The 19,382-nt window shown below is 36.5% G+C and overlaps 2 protein-coding genes across 6 annotated transcripts; both read left to right on the top strand.

Moving 5' to 3' along the window:
• The first annotated feature begins 5,346 nt into the window (after positions 1 to 5,346).
• Positions 5,347 to 10,784, top strand: LOC102081596 (uncharacterized). Of its 2 annotated transcripts, XM_019345587.2 has the most exons (6): positions 5,347 to 5,511; positions 5,996 to 6,313; positions 6,714 to 6,854; positions 9,351 to 9,440; positions 9,534 to 9,559; positions 9,674 to 10,784. In XM_019345587.2, exons 1-6 carry the CDS (start codon positions 5,367 to 5,369, stop codon positions 9,731 to 9,733), a joined length of 780 nt encoding a protein of 259 aa, XP_019201132.1. In that variant the 5' UTR covers positions 5,347 to 5,366; the 3' UTR covers positions 9,734 to 10,784. The 2 variants fall into 2 exon arrangements, with proteins under 2 accessions (XP_019201132.1, XP_019201134.1); XM_019345589.2 differs by lacking the exon at positions 6,714 to 6,854.
• A 1,862-nt stretch (positions 10,785 to 12,646) lies between these two features.
• LOC102081763 (cell wall protein DAN4-like) lies at positions 12,647 to 18,057 on the top strand. Of its 4 annotated transcripts, none has more exons than XM_019345508.2 (8): positions 12,647 to 12,805; positions 14,892 to 15,212; positions 16,582 to 16,641; positions 16,825 to 17,303; positions 17,397 to 17,486; positions 17,584 to 17,612; positions 17,736 to 17,783; positions 17,922 to 18,057. In XM_019345508.2, the coding sequence occupies exons 4-8, from the start codon at positions 17,294 to 17,296 to the stop codon at positions 18,039 to 18,041; spliced, it is 297 nt and encodes a 98-aa protein (XP_019201053.1). In that variant the 5' UTR covers positions 12,647 to 12,805; positions 14,892 to 15,212; positions 16,582 to 16,641; positions 16,825 to 17,293; the 3' UTR covers positions 18,042 to 18,057. The 4 variants fall into 4 exon arrangements, with proteins under 4 accessions (XP_019201053.1, XP_019201052.1, XP_019201051.1 ...); XM_019345507.2 differs by having other exon boundaries at positions 16,825 to 17,307; XM_019345506.2 differs by having other exon boundaries at positions 14,889 to 15,212; positions 16,825 to 17,307.
• Positions 18,058 to 19,382: the final 1,325 nt, after the last annotated feature.

Raw genomic sequence — 19,382 nt, 5'->3', positions numbered from 1 at the left:
ATATTAGGCTACGCCCTCTCTACTTTTAGTAATTCCACGCTGGTGGAAACCCAAACATAACACGCATTAAGAAGCTCTAATGCCTGGGTCTCAATCTCGCGGCCGATGTCACCTCTACTTGCGGCCCGCATAATGACGTGAAGAAACATTTTTTTAAATTTTTATTCCAAAAATTAATAATATATGAAGGCAGTAGGCAGAGTGTTACAGGCATAGCTGTAAAGAATGTAGCCTAATGGGCAGTGTAGTCCGTGCTGCAGGGAGAATGGACTGCCATACCTGTTATGTGTCTGTGAGCGCGAGGAGGGAGAAAAAGGAGAGTTGAAAAGTACGAGTTGTCACCGAGCAGAAACGGGAGCTGGAAGCATGTAAATATAATAATAACCACTGCAGCCAAAAAGAGTGCCTGACGAGCCCAGTTGTAAGTAAGCTATTAAGACTCGACTGTACACTGTGTTCGTGTTTCCCCCCAAAACAATAAGTTCTGTTGGAGCAGCCTTTCAACGCCTCTCTCTGTTTCTCGCTGGCAAAGCTGACCCAGACAACAAAGTAAAGCTAGTTTCCGGCTACGAGCCCGACACGGAACCAGACTTATTAGCCCCTTTACGGTTTTACGCCTTTACGGTTCGGTGCTGCTGACCTGTTTTATATACGTGCAGAATAGTTTTCTATACGAGATCACTGCAAAAAGTGCAGCCTTACCTAACGTCCACGCTACTTACTTACTTTTATATTAAGATTTAAAAATCTAGTTGGTATTGGTATGGCAAGTAACCTTCAGTAATAGTAATAAATCACACAGCAATAGTACATTCATATAGTTGTAAAAAGCATGATAATATATTAAGTAATCCAAAGTATTCAGAATACGTTACTTTCATTGAGTAACGGTTCAGGGGTGATAGAAGCGGTCTGCTGGTAATCTAATTATGGCCCATTTACCCACAGAGAGTTCTGCTGTCAGTGGAGGCAGTCTATCAGTGATACCAATGGTATGTGGGCTACTCTTGTTTGTGCTGTTGTTGATCCATCACCCTGTTGTTGAAGAAGAGTGAAGCTATAACACAGAAAGAGCTGAAGTGAAAACCAGTGTTGAAAAGTGTGCTCTGCCACCACTGTCTGCATTTTTCATGCTCCATGCTTTCTTTTTTGTGCCTTTCTCATTCTTAGTGAATTCTGCTATTGCTACTGCATCGTGCAAATTCTAAGACATAACAACCACAACTGAATTGACTAATGAAAAAATAAAAAATAAATGGTGGCAAAGATTTTCATAAAGGGCAATACTTGTGTCAAATGCTCATGGGTTTCCATATAGTAAGAACTGGCATGAGTCAAACCTGACATCACGCAGAAACGTCCAAAGTTCTGCTGCTCTTGTCATCACGTTCTTATGAAGGATCTCTTACTCAGTTCTCGGGAAAATTACAACACGTCTCACACAATTAAAATAGCTTATTTATGTTTTTCCCTGATGACGAAGCACATCCTGGAAACATTAAACAAATTCTATTGTCTAAAAAACATCATCTAAACAACAGAGAACATCCCCCCCACCAAGAAGTTGATTTAATACAGTTTAAAATAACAGCCATAGAGACCAGTGGTTACATTTCAAAGCAGGAACACAATCTTGGCTTTATGACCACTGCATAAAACTGTTACTTACGTCGTTTATGTATCTGCAGCTGGTAAGTGAGGATGAGGTAATTAGGATAATATATTATGGTATTAGTGATTAGGATAAGCGTGGGTGGAGACAAAAACACACTACAACATTTAACATGATGGCAGATGTCGGTCAAGATTTGATATTATTCAAAGGAAGCAGATACTACGCAGAGTCCTTATAACGGATGTGAACAGAAAATTTGTGCCTTTTAAGTTTCACCATAACAGACAAGAGAAAGAGAAGAGAAAGAAAAGGCAAGAGAAGAAGCACAATGACTGAATTCAAACTGTTTCTGATCCTGACACTTTTGTTTCTGGTGCTTTTAATTCCAGGTAAGAACTCATATAACATATAGTATGCCGAGCTTTACACATTTTTTTAAGCCATCATCCGGTGTAAGGTTTGTGGCACAACTGTCTTACATTAACTATACTGGCAATTACCAGAGTATTTTTTTTAATGTTTCTGTAATGACTAATCCACCAGTATGCACAGGGTCTTTTTTTAATGCTAAAGTATAATTATTGCTGTCATCCATGAATTTTCAAATTAAGTATTTAAGAAATTAATTATTCTTTTTTCGTCTTTTTTTTGTGGTTAAGATACAAAATTACAGATTTACAAATATTTACTTGTATTCTTGAACAGAAAAGGTAGTTTTAATAGCTTATGTGTTTACTTAATTTTCAGACTTCTCGAGCAAAATTTGAGTATAGAAACAAGAATTAATTTATTTCCTTAAAAATAATAATATTATTCTTAGTTTTAAACAGGTTTTTGACAGAAAAGCTGAGTAATAAAGCTGAGTAAAAACAAAGCAGCTAATGTTCAAAGAAAAACTTTGTAAGACCTCCAAAAACACTAAAGAACTATTCCTCGAGAACATTAAAAAAAAAAAAAAAAGTCCAGCTGTTTGGAAGCAAGATAAAGAAATGAGGTGTGACATCAGATTTTTGCACAATACTTTATGCTACTTTATACTTGTATGCCCCATGCAAAGTCTTAGGAAGCATTAAACACTTATTAGAGTAGTAATTATTTGAACTGCTCTTTTTTTTACGCCACCACACCGCTACTTCCAGGTCACGTCATTAAGTTAGGAAACTTCCTTAGTAAGACTGGCTAGTCAACCACTAACTTAGTGTGTGTTGGTCACTGTTACAGATCAGTTAGTTGTACATTCAACTTTGTTCCTGTTCCCCATACTGCGGTCAATCAGTCTCCTCACTATATACAGTGGTCCCTCGCTATAACAAGGTTCACCTTTTGCGCCCTCTTTTTTTTGTGCAATTTTGCACGCTTTTTTTTTTTTTTTTACTGCATTAGCACCCAAAAGGCAGAGGAAGATGCTATCCATCGCACAAAAAGTTGGACTTTGGACATGCTAAAGGAAGGTAGAAGTTACTGTGTTTTTTGGACCATAAGCCACACCGGGTTATAAGGCACATTAAGTGAAACAAAACAGTCAGATAAGTCAAACTTTACTCAACTCACTCTTCTTGCTTCCTCTGTTTCCGTACCATTGATTCCCTCGCAGCTACTCTATTCTCATGTTCTGGACCTGAAAACAGGGTTTGATCTTTGGTTTCATTCTATAATACTGGACTTATTTTTCTACAAAGGTTTGAACTTTGATAGTGTTTAAACAAGAGAGAAAAATGAAAATGTTCATGCCTGTCTCAGAAAAGTACATAAAGAGCGTAGTGAGGGGTTTTGCAGCCTTAAAACATAAAAAATAAAGCTGGCTACTTTGCGGATTTCACCTATTTTCACCTATTTTTAGAACCTAACTCCCGCGATAAGCAAGGGACCACTGTACAGTATACATGCAGTTATTCACCTTTCATTTCCCATGTCTTGTTTTATTGCTTGATCTTAAGTATTATTTATTGTTTTCTAGTTTTTTTCAGTGTTTCTCTAAAACTTTGCGGACTATTTTGATTTGGGTTTTGACTTCTGACTGCTCCCCTATTTGGAATTTAAATCTGTACTAGCTGCATCGGTGCCAGGGGCTGGATCTGCTACCCAAAGTTTTAAGATTATTTTGTATTTTTGATTTTTCTTATGTTAAGTTGGTGAAAACAAGTTCTTGTCTCATATTAGTTAGGATTTAGTTGAGTTTTATTCTGGTTTTTGTTTCATCTAGGTCTCCTTGGTTATGTGTCATGTTTCCTGTCCAGTCTGTTATGTGTTTCATGTCTGTGTTGCATCCACGTTGTCAAGCTTGTGTGTCATGTTTGCGTCTCTCCAAGTTTCCTGTTTTATTTTGAAGAGTCTAGTGTTTCCATGTTCAGTGTATTTTGTTTTATTTCCCCCTGTGGCGTCATGTTCATTTGTGTCAGCTGTGTCTCCCCAGATGGTTCCCCCTCCCTTATTACCCTCCTGTGTATTTAAGTCCTCGGTCTCCTTCTGTTCATTGTCAGGTTGTCTGTTGTCTTCATATCAGGTCTTGTCAGGTCACAGAGTGTTTTGCTGCAGCTCATGTTCATGTTCAGCCTTTTTCTTGTTATGTTTGCATGCTCCTGTTCAGTTTCATGTTAATGTCCCATGTTATCATTTTCATAGTTAGCCAAAGTTTTTCCCAGTCTAGGTTTCAGTTTAGTTTCACCCTTGTTTCGCCTCGCCTTGCTTTTCTGGCTCGCTTTTTCTTTAAACACCAGTTCATTTCTCCCGTGTCTGTGTTTTAGGTCAGTTTCATAAACATACCTGGGTTCCCCGCTTTGACAGTCAGCTTCAAACATTAATATGAATATTAAAGTGTTTGTTTATTTATTTCTATTTTGCCATTTTCTCAACAGCGGTAACTCAGCAGTATTCCACCATCACTGTCAAGACTGGAGAGAAAGTCACTCTGCCTTGTGAAAATCGAAAAGATTTTCAAGATAACTGTCAGAGTACTACCTGGAGCTTCAGTGTTTCAGGAAACGCAGCAAGCTGGCCGATGTTTGGAGATGAGACGGAGCGCAAAATCACCAGAGCGAAATTTGACAGACAAAGTCTTTCAGCAAACTGTTCTGTGGTTATAAAGAAAGTCACATATGAGGATGTTGGCCGTTACATCTGCAGACAGTTCAGATCAGGACAAGAAGTCACACACTCGCTGGTTGATCTGTTTGTTATTACCGGTGAGTTTTGTGTGATAAGATTTTAATTAAAAATAAAACATTGTAATAAATATAACTGATGGAGATCGGGTTTGTTAAGGATAGTAGAATTTTTTTTAGAGCATTTTTAATTAATTTTTTTCTAACTTCATGAGTTCTGAGCACATTTTGAGAGATTCAGATTTCAGGATCATTGTATCATGAACTCATGGGTAGAGATACAACATCTAGCCTCCTGCACACTTCCTCTCTTTTTCCCTTCTGTGAATATAAGTTGTTAACAGATGCACACTTTCTCTGTATTGATTATATGGTTATCTTTTGAAAGAAAAAGCATAAACTCTTAACTGTTTTTTTCCATTTCACTCTTTTTTTCAACAGTGAGAAATGCAACTTCCAGCTCCAACATCACTGTCAGAGTTGGGGATGAAGTCACTTTGCCTTGTAAAACTGGAAATGATTTTTATTATAAATGTCCTCCTCCTCTTCCTCCTCCTCCTACTACTACTACTTGGATCTTTATTGATTCAGGAAGCAAAACAGCAATAACACTGTCTGATAATAGTGAGGTTCATAAAAGCCTCGGTGCCATGTCTGACAAACTGAGTGTTACAGCAAACTGTTCTCTGGTTATAAAGGAGGTCACACATGAAGATGCTGGCTCTTACACCTGCATACAGTTCATATCTGGTAAAAATGTGACAGACTATCAGGTTGACCTGTTTGTTATTACCAGTGAGTATTTGTTTCAATTCTTTTTTTTAGTTTTTAAGTGGAAAAATGACAAAAAAGAAGACTAATGAGGTTAAATGTAAAGCCACTGATGTATTGTACTGCTCTATGTTGATGCATGGAGAGCAATAATATGTCTGAAATATATATTTTGATGAATAACAGAGTGTAGAACCAAACTTTGGCCATTATTTTCTATTCAAATAAGGGAAATATGGTCTATACTCTATAGTAGGTGCAGCTATTTATGGGTGGGAAAATGATTTAAAAAACTCTTGAGATTTGAAGCAAGTTAGTATTAATCTCTCTCTCTCTCTTTTTATAAGAACAGGGTTACCTTCTCAAAGACAAGTAACTGACTTAGCTGGTTAAAGGGAGATTTATGTCTTAAAATTGATATTAATTGCTTGAACATTTCTGAAAATGGTAATGGGAAGGTGGTAACTCTTTCTAAATGCATTTTTTCTTTTTCTGATTTTCTTAACAGTGGTACCTCAGCAAATTTCAGAAATTAAGGTCCGACTTGGAGGTGAAGTACATTTATCTTGCAAAAATAGCAACACTTTTCAGGATAATTGCCTCAGCACTAGGTGGCTCTTCAACAGTTCAGGAAGTAGACCAGTAGAAACACTGTTTGAAAATGGGCATGTGCTCAAAGCAGACAGACTGAGCATTACAGACGACTGTTCTCTGGTTATAAAGAAGGTCACATCAGAGGATGCCGGTCTTTATGCTTGCAGACAGTTAGTATTTGGACTTATGGATGACTTTACAGACTATCTGCTCCATCTGGCTGTTGCTAACGGTGAGTATTTATATCATAATGGTACATTGTCTGTGTGTGTGTGTGCTAGTTTAAGCATCTTTGTGGGGACCAAAAATTGGCATTCCACTATACTTGCAGGGACCAAATGCTGGTTCTCACAAATTTGAAGGTCAAAATGTGGTTTTATGGTTACAATTAGGTTATGTTTAGGTTTAGGGTTAGGCATTTATTTCTGATGGTTAGGGTTAGGGTAATGGGCAAGGGAATGCATTATGTCAAGTCAATGTACTCACTAAGATGTGAAAACAAGTGTGTGAGTTTTCTGAGTTTGCATTGGAATTGGAATTTTAATTCATTTGACACTATCATAGTCTACATTTAAACATCAACACTATTTTCACAGTGTAATTTGTATTTGTTTTGTGTTGTCATTTTGTAGTGAGAAACATTACAACAACAAGAATTGCATCTACAATAATAACACAATTAGCACCAGCAGGGACAACTACATCCGCAACCCCTACATCAAACACAGCTGCAACCACTCAAAAATCAACCCCAGAAACAGAAGAAACTACAGGTACTGTATCAATAGCCATTTACTTAACAAGGCAGTTTTTTAAAAAATAAGAAAACAAAAACAGGTAAAAACTTCTCAACCAAAATGTCAAATACTTGTGTTTTGTACAATGCCGCCTACATCTCACTGTTACACTTAGGGATGAATAAAGTATTCTGATACACACAAGTTGTCTTACAGGAAATCCATGAAGCATAAAGCCAAGACCACATGGTCCTGTTTTAAACATTTATAAATTCATACTTTTACTCACAGATGAGGTTTAGGGGTTAGATTACTCCCCTCACAAAAAATCTGCTTCCCATTTTGTTTAAATGTCATATCAAGGGTTCATTTGCAAGTGTCTATGTGGAGTAATAGACAAGTATTTCCATGCCCAATGCTTTGACAAAATGACAATATATGAAAGTAAGAAAGTACTGCAATTTCCACGGTACCTGCAAATAAATACACTAAGCATCATCTGTGAAAAGACAGTGTTTAAAAAACTAAACAAAACAGCATAACACAATATAGTCAACATTGTTTAACTACATAATTATTTAATTATATAATATAATATTTTATTAAGGAGAATGAAATATGAAGGTTGAGACCTTCATTAGAGTTCACTAGCTTGCGATGTTGTCTCTATATATCTGTGAAGGTTCTCAGTCATCCAGGTCATCGTAGTCTAAGGAGCTTGGAAAGAAAAGTGTCTGGACTGGTGTCGTAAGCCACCGCCTCTGTTCAAAGATGGTCGTTCACAGTGGACATAGATGGCTTCTTTCACTCCTCCTTCAAACCATCTGTCTTCTCTGTCCAAAATCTGAGCATTGGCATCCTTGAAACAGTGACCTTTGCCCTTTAGATGCAGATGTAGATCCTCCGTAGTTGGTGTCTGATCTTCTTTTCTGTGCATCTTTGCTGACTTAATGAAGCCCAATTAGGATAACCACATGTTTTAAGAGCCTTCTTTACGTGTGTGTTTTCCCCCTTTATCCCCTCAGGCTTAGAGGGAATATTTTCTGCATGGTATTATAGGGTCCTGATTACTCCAAGAACTTGGATAAAAGAAAAGAAGATCAGACACCAACTAGGGAGGATCAGAAAGACAAACAATATTGTCACCGCCTATGTAGCCAGTTTATCAGACAAATTCAGGAGAGTCTTCTACAAGCACGGCATCCCAGTGTACTTCAGACCCAGCCACACACTCAGACAAAAACTGGTTCTTCCCAAAGACAGAACTCCTAAACACAAACTTAACAACGTAGTGTATCCTGTAGAGTGCAGCGAGGAATGCTTAGTGCTCTACATTGGAGAGACCAAACAGCCACTTCACAAACGCATGGCACAACATAGAAGAGCCACCTCCACGGGACAAGACTCAGCAGTCCATCTGCATCTTAAGGACAAAGGTCACTCTTTTGAGGATGCCAATGTTCACATATTGGACAAAGAAGACAGATGGTTTGAAAGAGGAGTGAAAGAAGCCATCTATGTCCACTGTGAGCGACCATCTTTGAACAGAGGCGGTGGCTTATGACACCAACTGTCTGCCATCTATAATCCAGTTTCGGATCCCTTCCCAGATGCTTTAATTCCCACTCACATCCTGGGCCATCTGACCTCAATAAATCACATGATAGGGTGGGGCTAGGTTTCACTATGGGTTCACCCGAAACCTTGGCTGATTGTGACCCACACCCGTTTTCACACCTTGGCTCATGTGATTACGTATAGGATAAATAGGGGGTCCATGACCCTCTTGCAGACTCTCCCATAGAGCTTAAAATATGGGACGTCTTCAAGAAAACTTAAAGATGTCAAGACGCTTTCCTTTTTAAGCTCCTTAGACCTGTATGTAATTTATACACATTGATCAGGCATAACGTCTTGATGCATGTTCAATCATCCAGGTAAGTAAATCTCCAAAAGTTGATTCTGTTCATCTGGACGTACCGTTTCCAGTGGGAGAAACGTTTCGTCACTCATCCAAGTGGCTTCTTCAGTCTAACTGAAGAAGTCATGAGTGACGAAACCACTGTTTTAAACCACTGACATCCTAAAGCCTAAATAATTTCAACCTGCAGTGCTTCCACATTCTAGTTAGTAACCACTGAACGAACAGACTATCTAGGCTTGTGGCTGTCTCTGTAGACTCAACATGTGAAAACAAGCATAATATATGGGCTAATATTTTAAAAGTTTTAAAGTATCAGTCTGAAATATGGTAGAGCAGAGGTAGAGCAGGTCAGATGTTGATACAAAGGTCGGTGGCTTGGGCTCTGGCTCCTCTGATCCACAGGCTGACACATCTAAAAGCTGGACAACAAAGCTGACATCTGTCGTTCTGTCTTAAAATAGTATTAAATGTTGACAAGAGTATAATAAACAAACCAACTTACAAGTGCCAATCACTTATTTAACACCAAAAAAATATCATAATTTCTTATTTACCTTGTGAGTTTGAACCATTATTAATGTATTTAATTATTGTATTATCTTTTACAGGTTGCTGGGTGAAATTTATTGTGGTTATTGTGGGTTTAGCAGCTCTTTCAGTCACTGTTGTATCTGTCAACATATGGACAAAAACAAAAGGTGACAAAATGTATAGATGAAACCTTTACAAACCACAAGGTTTTGATGTTTTACTATAAAAGCTAAAGCGGAATTCCTCTTCTGCCTTTTCAGGTTACAAATCATCTCCGGCCAAGACTGTGAGTTTTAAGAAATGCATCATCAAATCAAATTCATTAGGCAAAAAGTATTATAAAGGTTAAATAAAACCCAGAGTTCATTTAATTCTGCTAAGATTTTGTGTTTTTTCACAGGACCACAATGAGACCAATGATGGCGAGATATACTATGAAATTGAAGACCGTCCAGCTTAAGTTCTGCTCTACAGACAGCAGCTGAAATTGGTCTTTGTATCATCAACTAAGAAAACAGACCATTTTATTGTTTATTATTATTATTATTTATTTATTTTCATGTTTTTCATGTTTGTCAATAATTTAATATTTATTTTTTCGGGTAACATTAAATGAAGTTTTACTTCACTGTTGTTCTTAGTGACAGTTCAGGAATAGGAACTTATTATCAGTTCCTATTTTAAATTTCCTTTTTATTTAACTATTTTGCACTACTGAGAGACAACAGTTTCCTTGTACGCTTGTTAATATAATGACAATAAAGATCCTATACCATAATTTCATAGTTATTAGTAATACTGTCTAGGCTGTGAATATGACTACAAAAATAAACAAAAAAAAAAAAAGATTTTGTGAGATATGAAAATATACCAAACTGTGACGACTGGTCTTAGGGAGCCAAAATTTAAAACGATCGTGAATATGTGCAGAGGGGATCAGGTGAGGGATACGACTGTGAGTGTCGACAGGTGAGGCTGTGTCTTTTGACTGCACCGGCAGTATTGGAGATTTTTTCAAAATTAATGGAATTATGAACACAGCGAAGTACTCGCAGGTTTTAGTCCAGCATGCAGTACCAACTACCTGATTGGCAGTGGCAACATTTTTTATTTTCAGTGTGGGATTATCTTGGCAGGGAGTGGAGTAAAAGGCAACCAACATCCAAAGAAAAATTTTGAATGTCATTCTGGAGAACTATTCCTAAAGTCTACTTAAAGAAATTACAAGAAAAGCTTATAAGGGCTTTTCGGACCTACACACCTGTTAACAAGCTACCATGTATTGACCCCCAGAGGTCATAGACTTGATCTGGTTTGCTGAATGAGTGTGACAGGCAGATATTTTATTCCTAGTTATGTACCAATATGTTTTTGTTTGTTCTGCTGCCCTCTAATGGACAAACAATGTCATTACTATCTCATGCAGAGTGCAGCTCAGCATCTTCAGTTTTTTGTTTTGTTTTGTTTTTTTATATTGTGCACACTATATCAAATAAAGTATTTAATTTTGATGGCTTTCTTTGATTTGGGTATTTCAATTTTTCTTGACTTAAGTTGCATTGTGAAAATTTCACGATGAACTTTGGACAACTGATGCTGTTAATGATACTGTAACAGACTGGGTTACAAGTTAGTTTGACTGTTGTGTTATCAGTGTATTGTGTTCAGAATTGCAACCCACATATGACATAGTTGCTCCACACCAGCAGCATTGTGATTTACTGAGTGTCCTTGAATGTGTAATAGTCTAGAGGCCGTTGGGCCTGTCAATCAGATCAGCTACCTATGAGAGAGAGTCTGTAGGAGAGCATGCGTGTGGTTGGCTGAGAGTGTTTGGGGGGTGGGTGTTAGAGAGTGTGTTGTTAGTGTGTGCGGGGAAAGGATCATGAAAAAGGGGAAGAGAGAGAGTTGTTTGTTTTGTTTTGATTCTGGAGAGAGCGTTTTCTCTGTTGTTTTGGCGTTGGCTATGGTCTAAAGTAGCCTGTGTTACTGTTCTTAATAAACAGCCGGTAAACGGAATACCGAATACTGTCTTCTGTTGGAGGGACGCTACAATATTAATTAAAATGAAGCTGGTAACATTAGTAAAATCCATTAGTGTGAAAAACATATAGGCATAGTAAATGCTAAAAATAGCTTTATTTAGTGTGTTGCGAGGTAGTCTGTGGACAACATGATGGCATCACAGTGTATAGTTTAGACAGGGACGCTAAGAGGCCTTGGTGTACCTGCTAAGTTTGTCTCTCAGCTCCCAGGTGTGCACCAGGAGTTAGTGGACAAAGAAACAAACACATATCACAGATGCTGTGAATTATAGGAAGGTGTATTTATACTGACCGACTGGCCTCAAATGTCCATGAATGACTCATGTGGTCTTTGTTAGAGACTAAAACCACGGGCCTGCTGCTTTTCTGCTGCTTTGTTTACTGTTATGCTGTTTAAAAGAAAAGAAAACCATGAGCTTACATGCTATTCCAAGTTTCCAAAGAGGGGGATTGCGTGTTTGAGTTTCTCATGCAAGTTAAAACTAACATCAGTGTGTTCACACCTCATGATTATTTTGTCCATTTGTGGGTAACACCTCCAGAGCTCTGCTGTTGTTTTGACCAAATTCATAACGAAAGACCTCCCACGCAAAAATTATTTGAGGATAACTGGTGTCATATGACTAAAAATTGTTCTTTCCCAGCTGCTAAACAAGTAAATTGTTTACAACCTGGACATAAAGATGGGCTCAACTGTTCAATTTCCACCTGTTTATGTCTACTGTTAACATGAATTCAACTGTCTAATAAACACCGAATAAATAATACAAGTTTTACTCAAAAGCACATTTCACACTGCATTATATAATGTACGTGGAGTAGTGGGCTTTAGGATAAATGGCACAAGGCTATCATTTAACTGTGTATGTTTCTGCTGCACAAAGAATAACCAAGCAATTTCTAATATCATACATCCATTTTTAGGGTCTGGAGATAAGAAAATTATACAAATAATAATTAATAACAATCATGACCTGAAGACAGAAATAGCTGGAGTGTTTACGGTAATAATGACCTCATTATTGGATGAGGTCACAGTTGCTTTTAAAGATGGCCGTGGACAGGAAGTGTACTCTGGCTTCAGTAGAGACAAAACTACAGCATCTGCACATTTACACATTTACACAAATAGAATAACAGCACACATTAGTTAGCTCTGATAGAGTGTCACTTTGGTAAAACAAAACAAAAAAAAGGATAAACATCACTCTTTTTTTTCTCTTTACATATGCCTAATGGTCTAATATGAAACGCCTACACACACAAAAAAAACCCCCAGTGAAGTCATGCTTTGGTGGAACGAAGGAAGTACGTCAGACATACATTTATACTTATGTCTACATTTATATCTATGACACTCGAGTACGTGCCATTTCAGAGTCAGGAGTGAGAGAACCGGAGACAAGAAAAGACCGAATAAAACACAATGGCTGGATTAAAACTGGCTAACATTTATGTGTTTTTGATACTAATGCTGCCATTAGCAGGTAAGGAAACATTTAACATATCTTTAAAAAAATATGAGTCTGTATTTTTTTTAGTTCAAATTTTGCAGTAGTGACAAGATTGCGATGTACCATTATCTTAGTGATGCCACTTTAAAACAAACAAACAGCTCTTTAACATTAAGGACAAAATTGAAACATAAAACTGTTCTTCTGTCTAAGTCCATGTTGTAGTTCTCTATTTTTTCTCAACAACAGTTGCCCAACAAAGTTCCACATTAACTCTCACGGTTGTAAATGAGGTCACTTAGCATTACCGAGCTCTCCAGAGGTTCAGGAAATGGAGCAGCAGTAATGCTGTTTGAAGATAGGCAAGTTCACAAAGATGGACCTGAATTAATCAGACAGACTGTTTTTTAGTCAAAAATAATGTCACAGTTGAGTGTTTTGGTCTTTGTGCCTCAGTCAGTTCAGATCAGAAGAAGCAGTTATACATCTGTCTGTATTAACAGTGGGTATGTCCTTCAAAATAGTTTGCACATTGAATGGTCTGAAACGTTAATAAGACAGCATCACGATAAGGAAATTTAAAGCTAAGTCTACAACAGGGGTGTCAAACATAAGGACTGGCCCACCACAGACTCCAATCTGTCCCACTGGACGGCTTTGGAAAAGGCAAAGGCAGGCATACAGAAGGCATTTTGGACTTTTAACTGTATTTTCGTAAGTTCTGCGTCTTTTCCTACTGATAAAGACCTTTCCCCATTGCCATTCATACTACACTGAAGAAATAAGACATAGTTGAACAATGAAATGACAGAAAGTTTCCATTTTTCACAATCTACTATAAAAATATCTGTTAAGTCTGACGATGAGCTAACAGAACTTTTTCCTTTAATTTTGTATTATTTCTTAAAACTTAAGCTCAAAGAGTCATGCTGACAGCCCTCTTTCATTTACAATAGCAGCATTTCTTTATCATGTGGAAAAACAGATGTATTGTTATATATATTAAATATATATCAGTGTTTAAATGTGTAGTTAAACTTCTTTACACTTACACAAACGGTACAGTGGTCACTCGTTTATCGTGGGAGTTATGTTTTAAAAATAACCCGCGATAGGTGAAATCCGCAAAGTAGCCAACTTTAACTTTTACAGTTATTATATATGTTTTAAGGCTGTAAAACCCCTCACTACACACTTCATACACTTTTCTCAGACAGGCATGAACATTTTCACACTTTTCTCTCTTGTTTAAACACTCTCAAAGTTCAAAACTTCATAGAAAAATAAGTCCAGTATTATAGAATGAAACCAAAGATCAAACCCTGTTTTCAGGTCCAGAACATGGGAATAGAGCAGCTGCCAGAGAATTCAATATTAATGAATCAATGGTACGGAAGTAGAGGAAGCAAGAAGAATGAGTTGAGTAAAGTTTGACGTATGTCACTGCTCATGTCACGCCTTATAACCCGGTGTGCCTTATGGTCCGAAAAATACGATAACTTCTACCTTCCTTCAGCATGTCCAACGGTCCAACCTTTTGTGTGATGGTTAGCATCTTCCTCTGCCTTTTGGGTGCTACCACAGGTGCCTTTGACGGTGCAAACCGTTTTGTCGACATTGTTGTGTTTGTTGGGGAGAAAACTTACAAACATACAGTACAGCACTTCAGAGTCTCACTGCTAGCGATCGAAGATTTATCTAAATTTGACAAGCTGAACGCATTCTGTGCTGGACAGGAGACACGGCATGGAGGATGGTCTACAGTCTATCAGGACGCAGAACACAATGCGCTGTAAAAAAAAAAAAAAAGCTTGCAAAATTGCACCAAAAAAATCAGTGAAACAGCGAGGCCGCAAAAGGTGAAGCGAGGGACCACTGTAATTTCACTGGTCTGGTCCACTTAGGATCAAAGTGGGCTAAAACGAGTTTGACATCGTTGGTCTCCAGAGTAAAAGTACAGAAACTTTTATAGGTAGTGATTTGAGCACAGGAGACAGGAATCGAATGCCAGGTTTTGTATGCCAGAACTTCTAATCTAATGAAGAATGGAGATAAAAGTTTTACGTTTGTAAGTTTTTTGTTTGTTTGTTTTGCTTTGCTTTTCTCTTTTCCTCAGCAGCAGGAACTCACTCCCACCTGTCTGTCAGGATTGGAAATGAAATCACGTTGGCTTGTCAAAACAGAGAAGACTTTAATAAAAGCTGTAACAGTACTACCTGGCTCTTTGGTGCTTCCCGAAGTTTCATAACAGTGCCGCTGTTTGAACATGGAAAGATTCACAGTGACGCCAGATCTAAGTCAGGCAGACTGAGTGTCACAGAAAACTGTTCTCTGGTTATAAAGAAAGTCACATCACTGGATGACGGTCGTTACACCTGTAGACAGTTCATATCAGGAAAACAAGTTTCAGACTTCACAGTTTTTCTGTCTGTTTTTAACAGTGAGTATTTCTATCATAATATTTTTTGCCTTGAACTGTTTCAAACATTACAATATTATAATTAGAGGAAGGTCATTAACTCTAAAGTGACTGATAAAGGCTACTTTTGGCTTCTCCCTTATTCACAAAAGGTCACCACAGGAGACAATTCGTATTTGATTTGGCAGATTTAAAGCCAGATGATCTCGAACCATCAATCTTTCACTTATTAAGCAAATGTGTAAATCCAACCTTTATTTAATTATGTGTGATTTATACACAAACGTATAAAGATTTTTTTAGTTAATAGCTTCAAAAAACAGGAAACAAAAACTCAGAGGAGAATCTAATTCATTGTTCTAAATTATGCTGTATGTTTTTGTCATGATAACTTTCTTCTTCTGTCTCCTTCAAACTTATTAAATAATCATTTCAAGTAAAGTATCAAGTAAAGTATTTCAAGTAAAGTGCCTGTGTTTTGTGCAAGTAGTGCAGCATTACTATTGCTTATCTATGAGCAGAAATTCAGAGATGTAGGAAGAGCCTTGAAATTGAGGGTGATAAAGTGAGTGTGTGTGCGTGTGTGTCAGGCACAAACACAGGTGAGCAAATTATGAAACCATAAAAGAAGAAAAAACAGTTAAAAGTATACCAGTCCTCCAACTACAAGGTTTCTCAAGACACAACAGTGAAAATATACAATAAATCTATTTGTGCATAGCTGACAAGAAAACTTTGAAGTTTATATAGTTAAGTTTAAATAAGTTTATATAGTTCACTAAATTGAAAGTTAAAAACTAAAACTTAGTGTAAAAAACATTTCGGTGAACTAACTAAAAAATGTTTTAAAAAGTGTGCAAAATGTCTTGGAGGACATTTAGCTGGGAATACGTATTGGCTGATAGTTCATTTTGAAAAAAACAAACAAAAAAACAAAACAAATCAAAACAGCTAAATCACATATTTTAGAGAGAAAATAAGAATAGTAGTTTTGTGTAAAGAGTTTAAATACCTTTATCAGTTTTGCATTTGGCAGGGGGTCCTTGATGTCTGCCTTTTGCATTTCCCATTTCCTATAAATATCACCTGCACCGTCAAAATGCAACGGACTTTAATGCTAGATGTAACAGTGCAACCTGGACCTTTGTTGGTTGAGTAAGTAATACATCAGCGACGCTGTCACTGGATCAAATCACTGGATGACAGTGATTACCGCTGCAGGGAGTTTATATTTGTTTAAATTTTCAGTTTTGGACCCTGATCCTTGACCTATGATACAGTATGTGTTTATTGATATACATATAATGTCTTTTTTTTTTTTTCAAGCATGAACATTTCCCAATTTGAATCTAAATTTCAGTACTGACCTTTTTACTGCTTCCTTTCTCAGCACAAGAAACTCCGCCATCCAGTTTCACCACCACCGTCAGACCGAAAGTCCTTTTCCAAGGTACTTTGTGAGCAAAATGTGAACAGTTAGGATTTATAAATATGTATAAAGTTATAGTGCAGAGATATATGTGTGAGTACAAAAAAAAACAGTTTTGTCTGGTTTAATTATATCTGCATATTCCTAGGTTGTAAAACTAAGTATCAGATATTTTATTTTTCTGGAATTTTTGACATCTTTTAGCAAAGGACTCAGCAAGCACAAGAACAACAGCATCGCCAACAACTACAGCAAAATGCAAATCAGAAGGATCTACATCAAGCGCAACAACTACTCAAGCACCCACAACAGCAGTTGTAACAACATCACCCTCAACAAGAGTCATCAACAGTAAAACAACTATAACAACAACCAAAACTAAATCACCCATGAGAACAACCTTTACTAAATCAGTTACAACAACAACCACAGTTGAATCCCCAACGACAAAAAATACAACTACATCGATTGTAATAAGAACCAAAGCTATATCCCTGGGGACAACAACAATAACTACATCAAATACAACAGTGACCACAATTAAATCACCTACGAAAACAACCACATTTAATTCAACTACAACAATAACCTCAACTAAATCAAACACGGCAACAAATACGACAGAATCAACTACAACAACAACTACAATTAAATCTGCTCAAGCAGCTCAAGAATGCCCAAATGTAGGTCAGTACGGTTTTTCAAATCCTGTCAAAATACAGAGCTCTGGTTCATAATAATGTCATGTTTCATTGTTTCAATTATCAACTTTACAGTTCAGTCCAACATCATGTTGATCGTTGTAGCCGGTGGGTTTGCAGTACTCTTTATAATGTTGGCAATCGTCATATGGAAAATAAGTAAACGTAAGAATGGTATATTTACAATTTATAAACAAAAAGAGTGTCATTTTTTTACAAGTCAGTCAGTATTGAACTGAAATGTGTCCTTTTCTGTTTTTAGTGAAAAAATCACAGACGAGTGGCAACATTGTGAGTTTTCAAATTAAATAATCAGGGTTTTTTTTTAAGAATTATGACAACTTTTGTGAATTCTTTTATTTTCTCTATCCATTATGTTCAGTAATAAACTTAAACTAAACTTTGTTTGTCCAGGAAATGAGCACAAACAACTGCAATGTACCAGGAACCACTCAAGAAAGGGTGAGATTATGCACCAGTGCAAATTCACACTTGTTTCATATTTCACGAGTACAAGTATTTTTTACTCGGGTGACAGAGCGCATGTATTTTTTTCTGTAAGTGTGTTTATTTGTTACATTTCTTACTCTTATCTCACAGGTTCACAGTAAACGTCAGGAAGGTGATGTGGCGACCAACAGGAGAGTCAGAGTTTCCTACGCCTCTTCTGCAGCTTCCAATGATAGCAGCAGCATCTACGCCACCATGAAAAGAATCTAATGGGCCAGAATTCAAATGAAAAAACTAGTAAATGAAAGTTTTCATTTGTTTAACTACATTAACAGCGATTTTCTGCATATCTGCTATGTTTTTTTCACATAACAGTTATATATTCCTGATATTTTGACCCCTGTTCTTATGTATCTTACATTACATAAATACCATACATACATATCGTTTGATAATCAGTCTTTTGCTTTGATATTCACATCTTAACATTTGCACTGACCTTTTTCATATTTAAGCATTCATAATTATTTGTTATAGTTACAAGTATTAGTAGTATTACATAGTAAAATTCAATTTTCAGTAGTAAATATTATTCAGTATTTAGTAATATTCAATATCATGCCTGGAATTTATTATATAACCTTCATAATTTCTTTTTGTCTAGTTTTATCTAGTTAACTATCCAACATTACATTTTCATTTCCATTCTTCTTTTTAAAACATCAACCAAAATGTTCTTTATTTTATTTTATATTTTTCAGATTTACGAATAGATTAAATACAGTAATAGTAATAGCTGTAATACTGTGACATCAAGAGTTATAACCAACATAATCTTAATGAAGTATACATTTGAAAAATTTCTTTGTGATATTGCAGTATATTGTATTTTTTATTATTAGCAGTACGCAGTTATATACAATCAATATGCAGATGCTTTCAGGTTTATCTTTTTATTTTTAAGATTAATTCACATAGTTACCATTTAATCTCACTTTGTCGCAGGTTTATGCTTCGTACATGAAGTCATAATCTCTCATGTATCAAAAATATTAATCAATAATGTTTTGTGGATGATTTGTTTATTTTATTTGTTAAAACAAAAACATAAACTGTGTTTTTGGTTATGATGTTCTTTCTGAGTTTAATAAAGCATTTTAATGATCTGTTGTTTTTGTTTTTTCCAAATAAACACAGGTCTTGAATAATCAGGCCCAATCTAAATACCTCATAGAATCATATAACCCAGTAGACCCCTTCACTCTATAACTGCAGGCTTACTTGTGGGTCTTAGAGTATTTAAAATTAGAATGGGTGGCAAAGCCTTCATCTTTCAGGCTCCTCTTTTGTAGAACTAGCTTTCAATTTGATTTTGGAGACAGACACTATCTCTACTTTTAAGATTAGGCTTAAAACTTTCCTTTTGATAAAGCATGTATAGGGCTGGATCAGGTGACCCTGTGTCTACAGAGAATACATGTCATATTTTTTGTAATAATGTGGAAGAGGGAATAACAAGCAGATATATTTCATTATAAAATGTTTACCAGTATATGCTTCACTAGATGTAGTCAATAAATTTTATAAAGAGACCGTATAGATCTGACTGAT

The sequence above is a fragment of the Oreochromis niloticus genome, linkage group LG15, assembly GCF_001858045.2.
Source record: "Oreochromis niloticus isolate F11D_XX linkage group LG15, O_niloticus_UMD_NMBU, whole genome shotgun sequence".
Classification (NCBI taxonomy): Eukaryota; Metazoa; Chordata; class Actinopteri; order Cichliformes; family Cichlidae; genus Oreochromis; species Oreochromis niloticus.
Note: the sequence above shows the minus strand (reverse complement) of the source record. Positions and strands in the feature narration are given on the sequence as shown.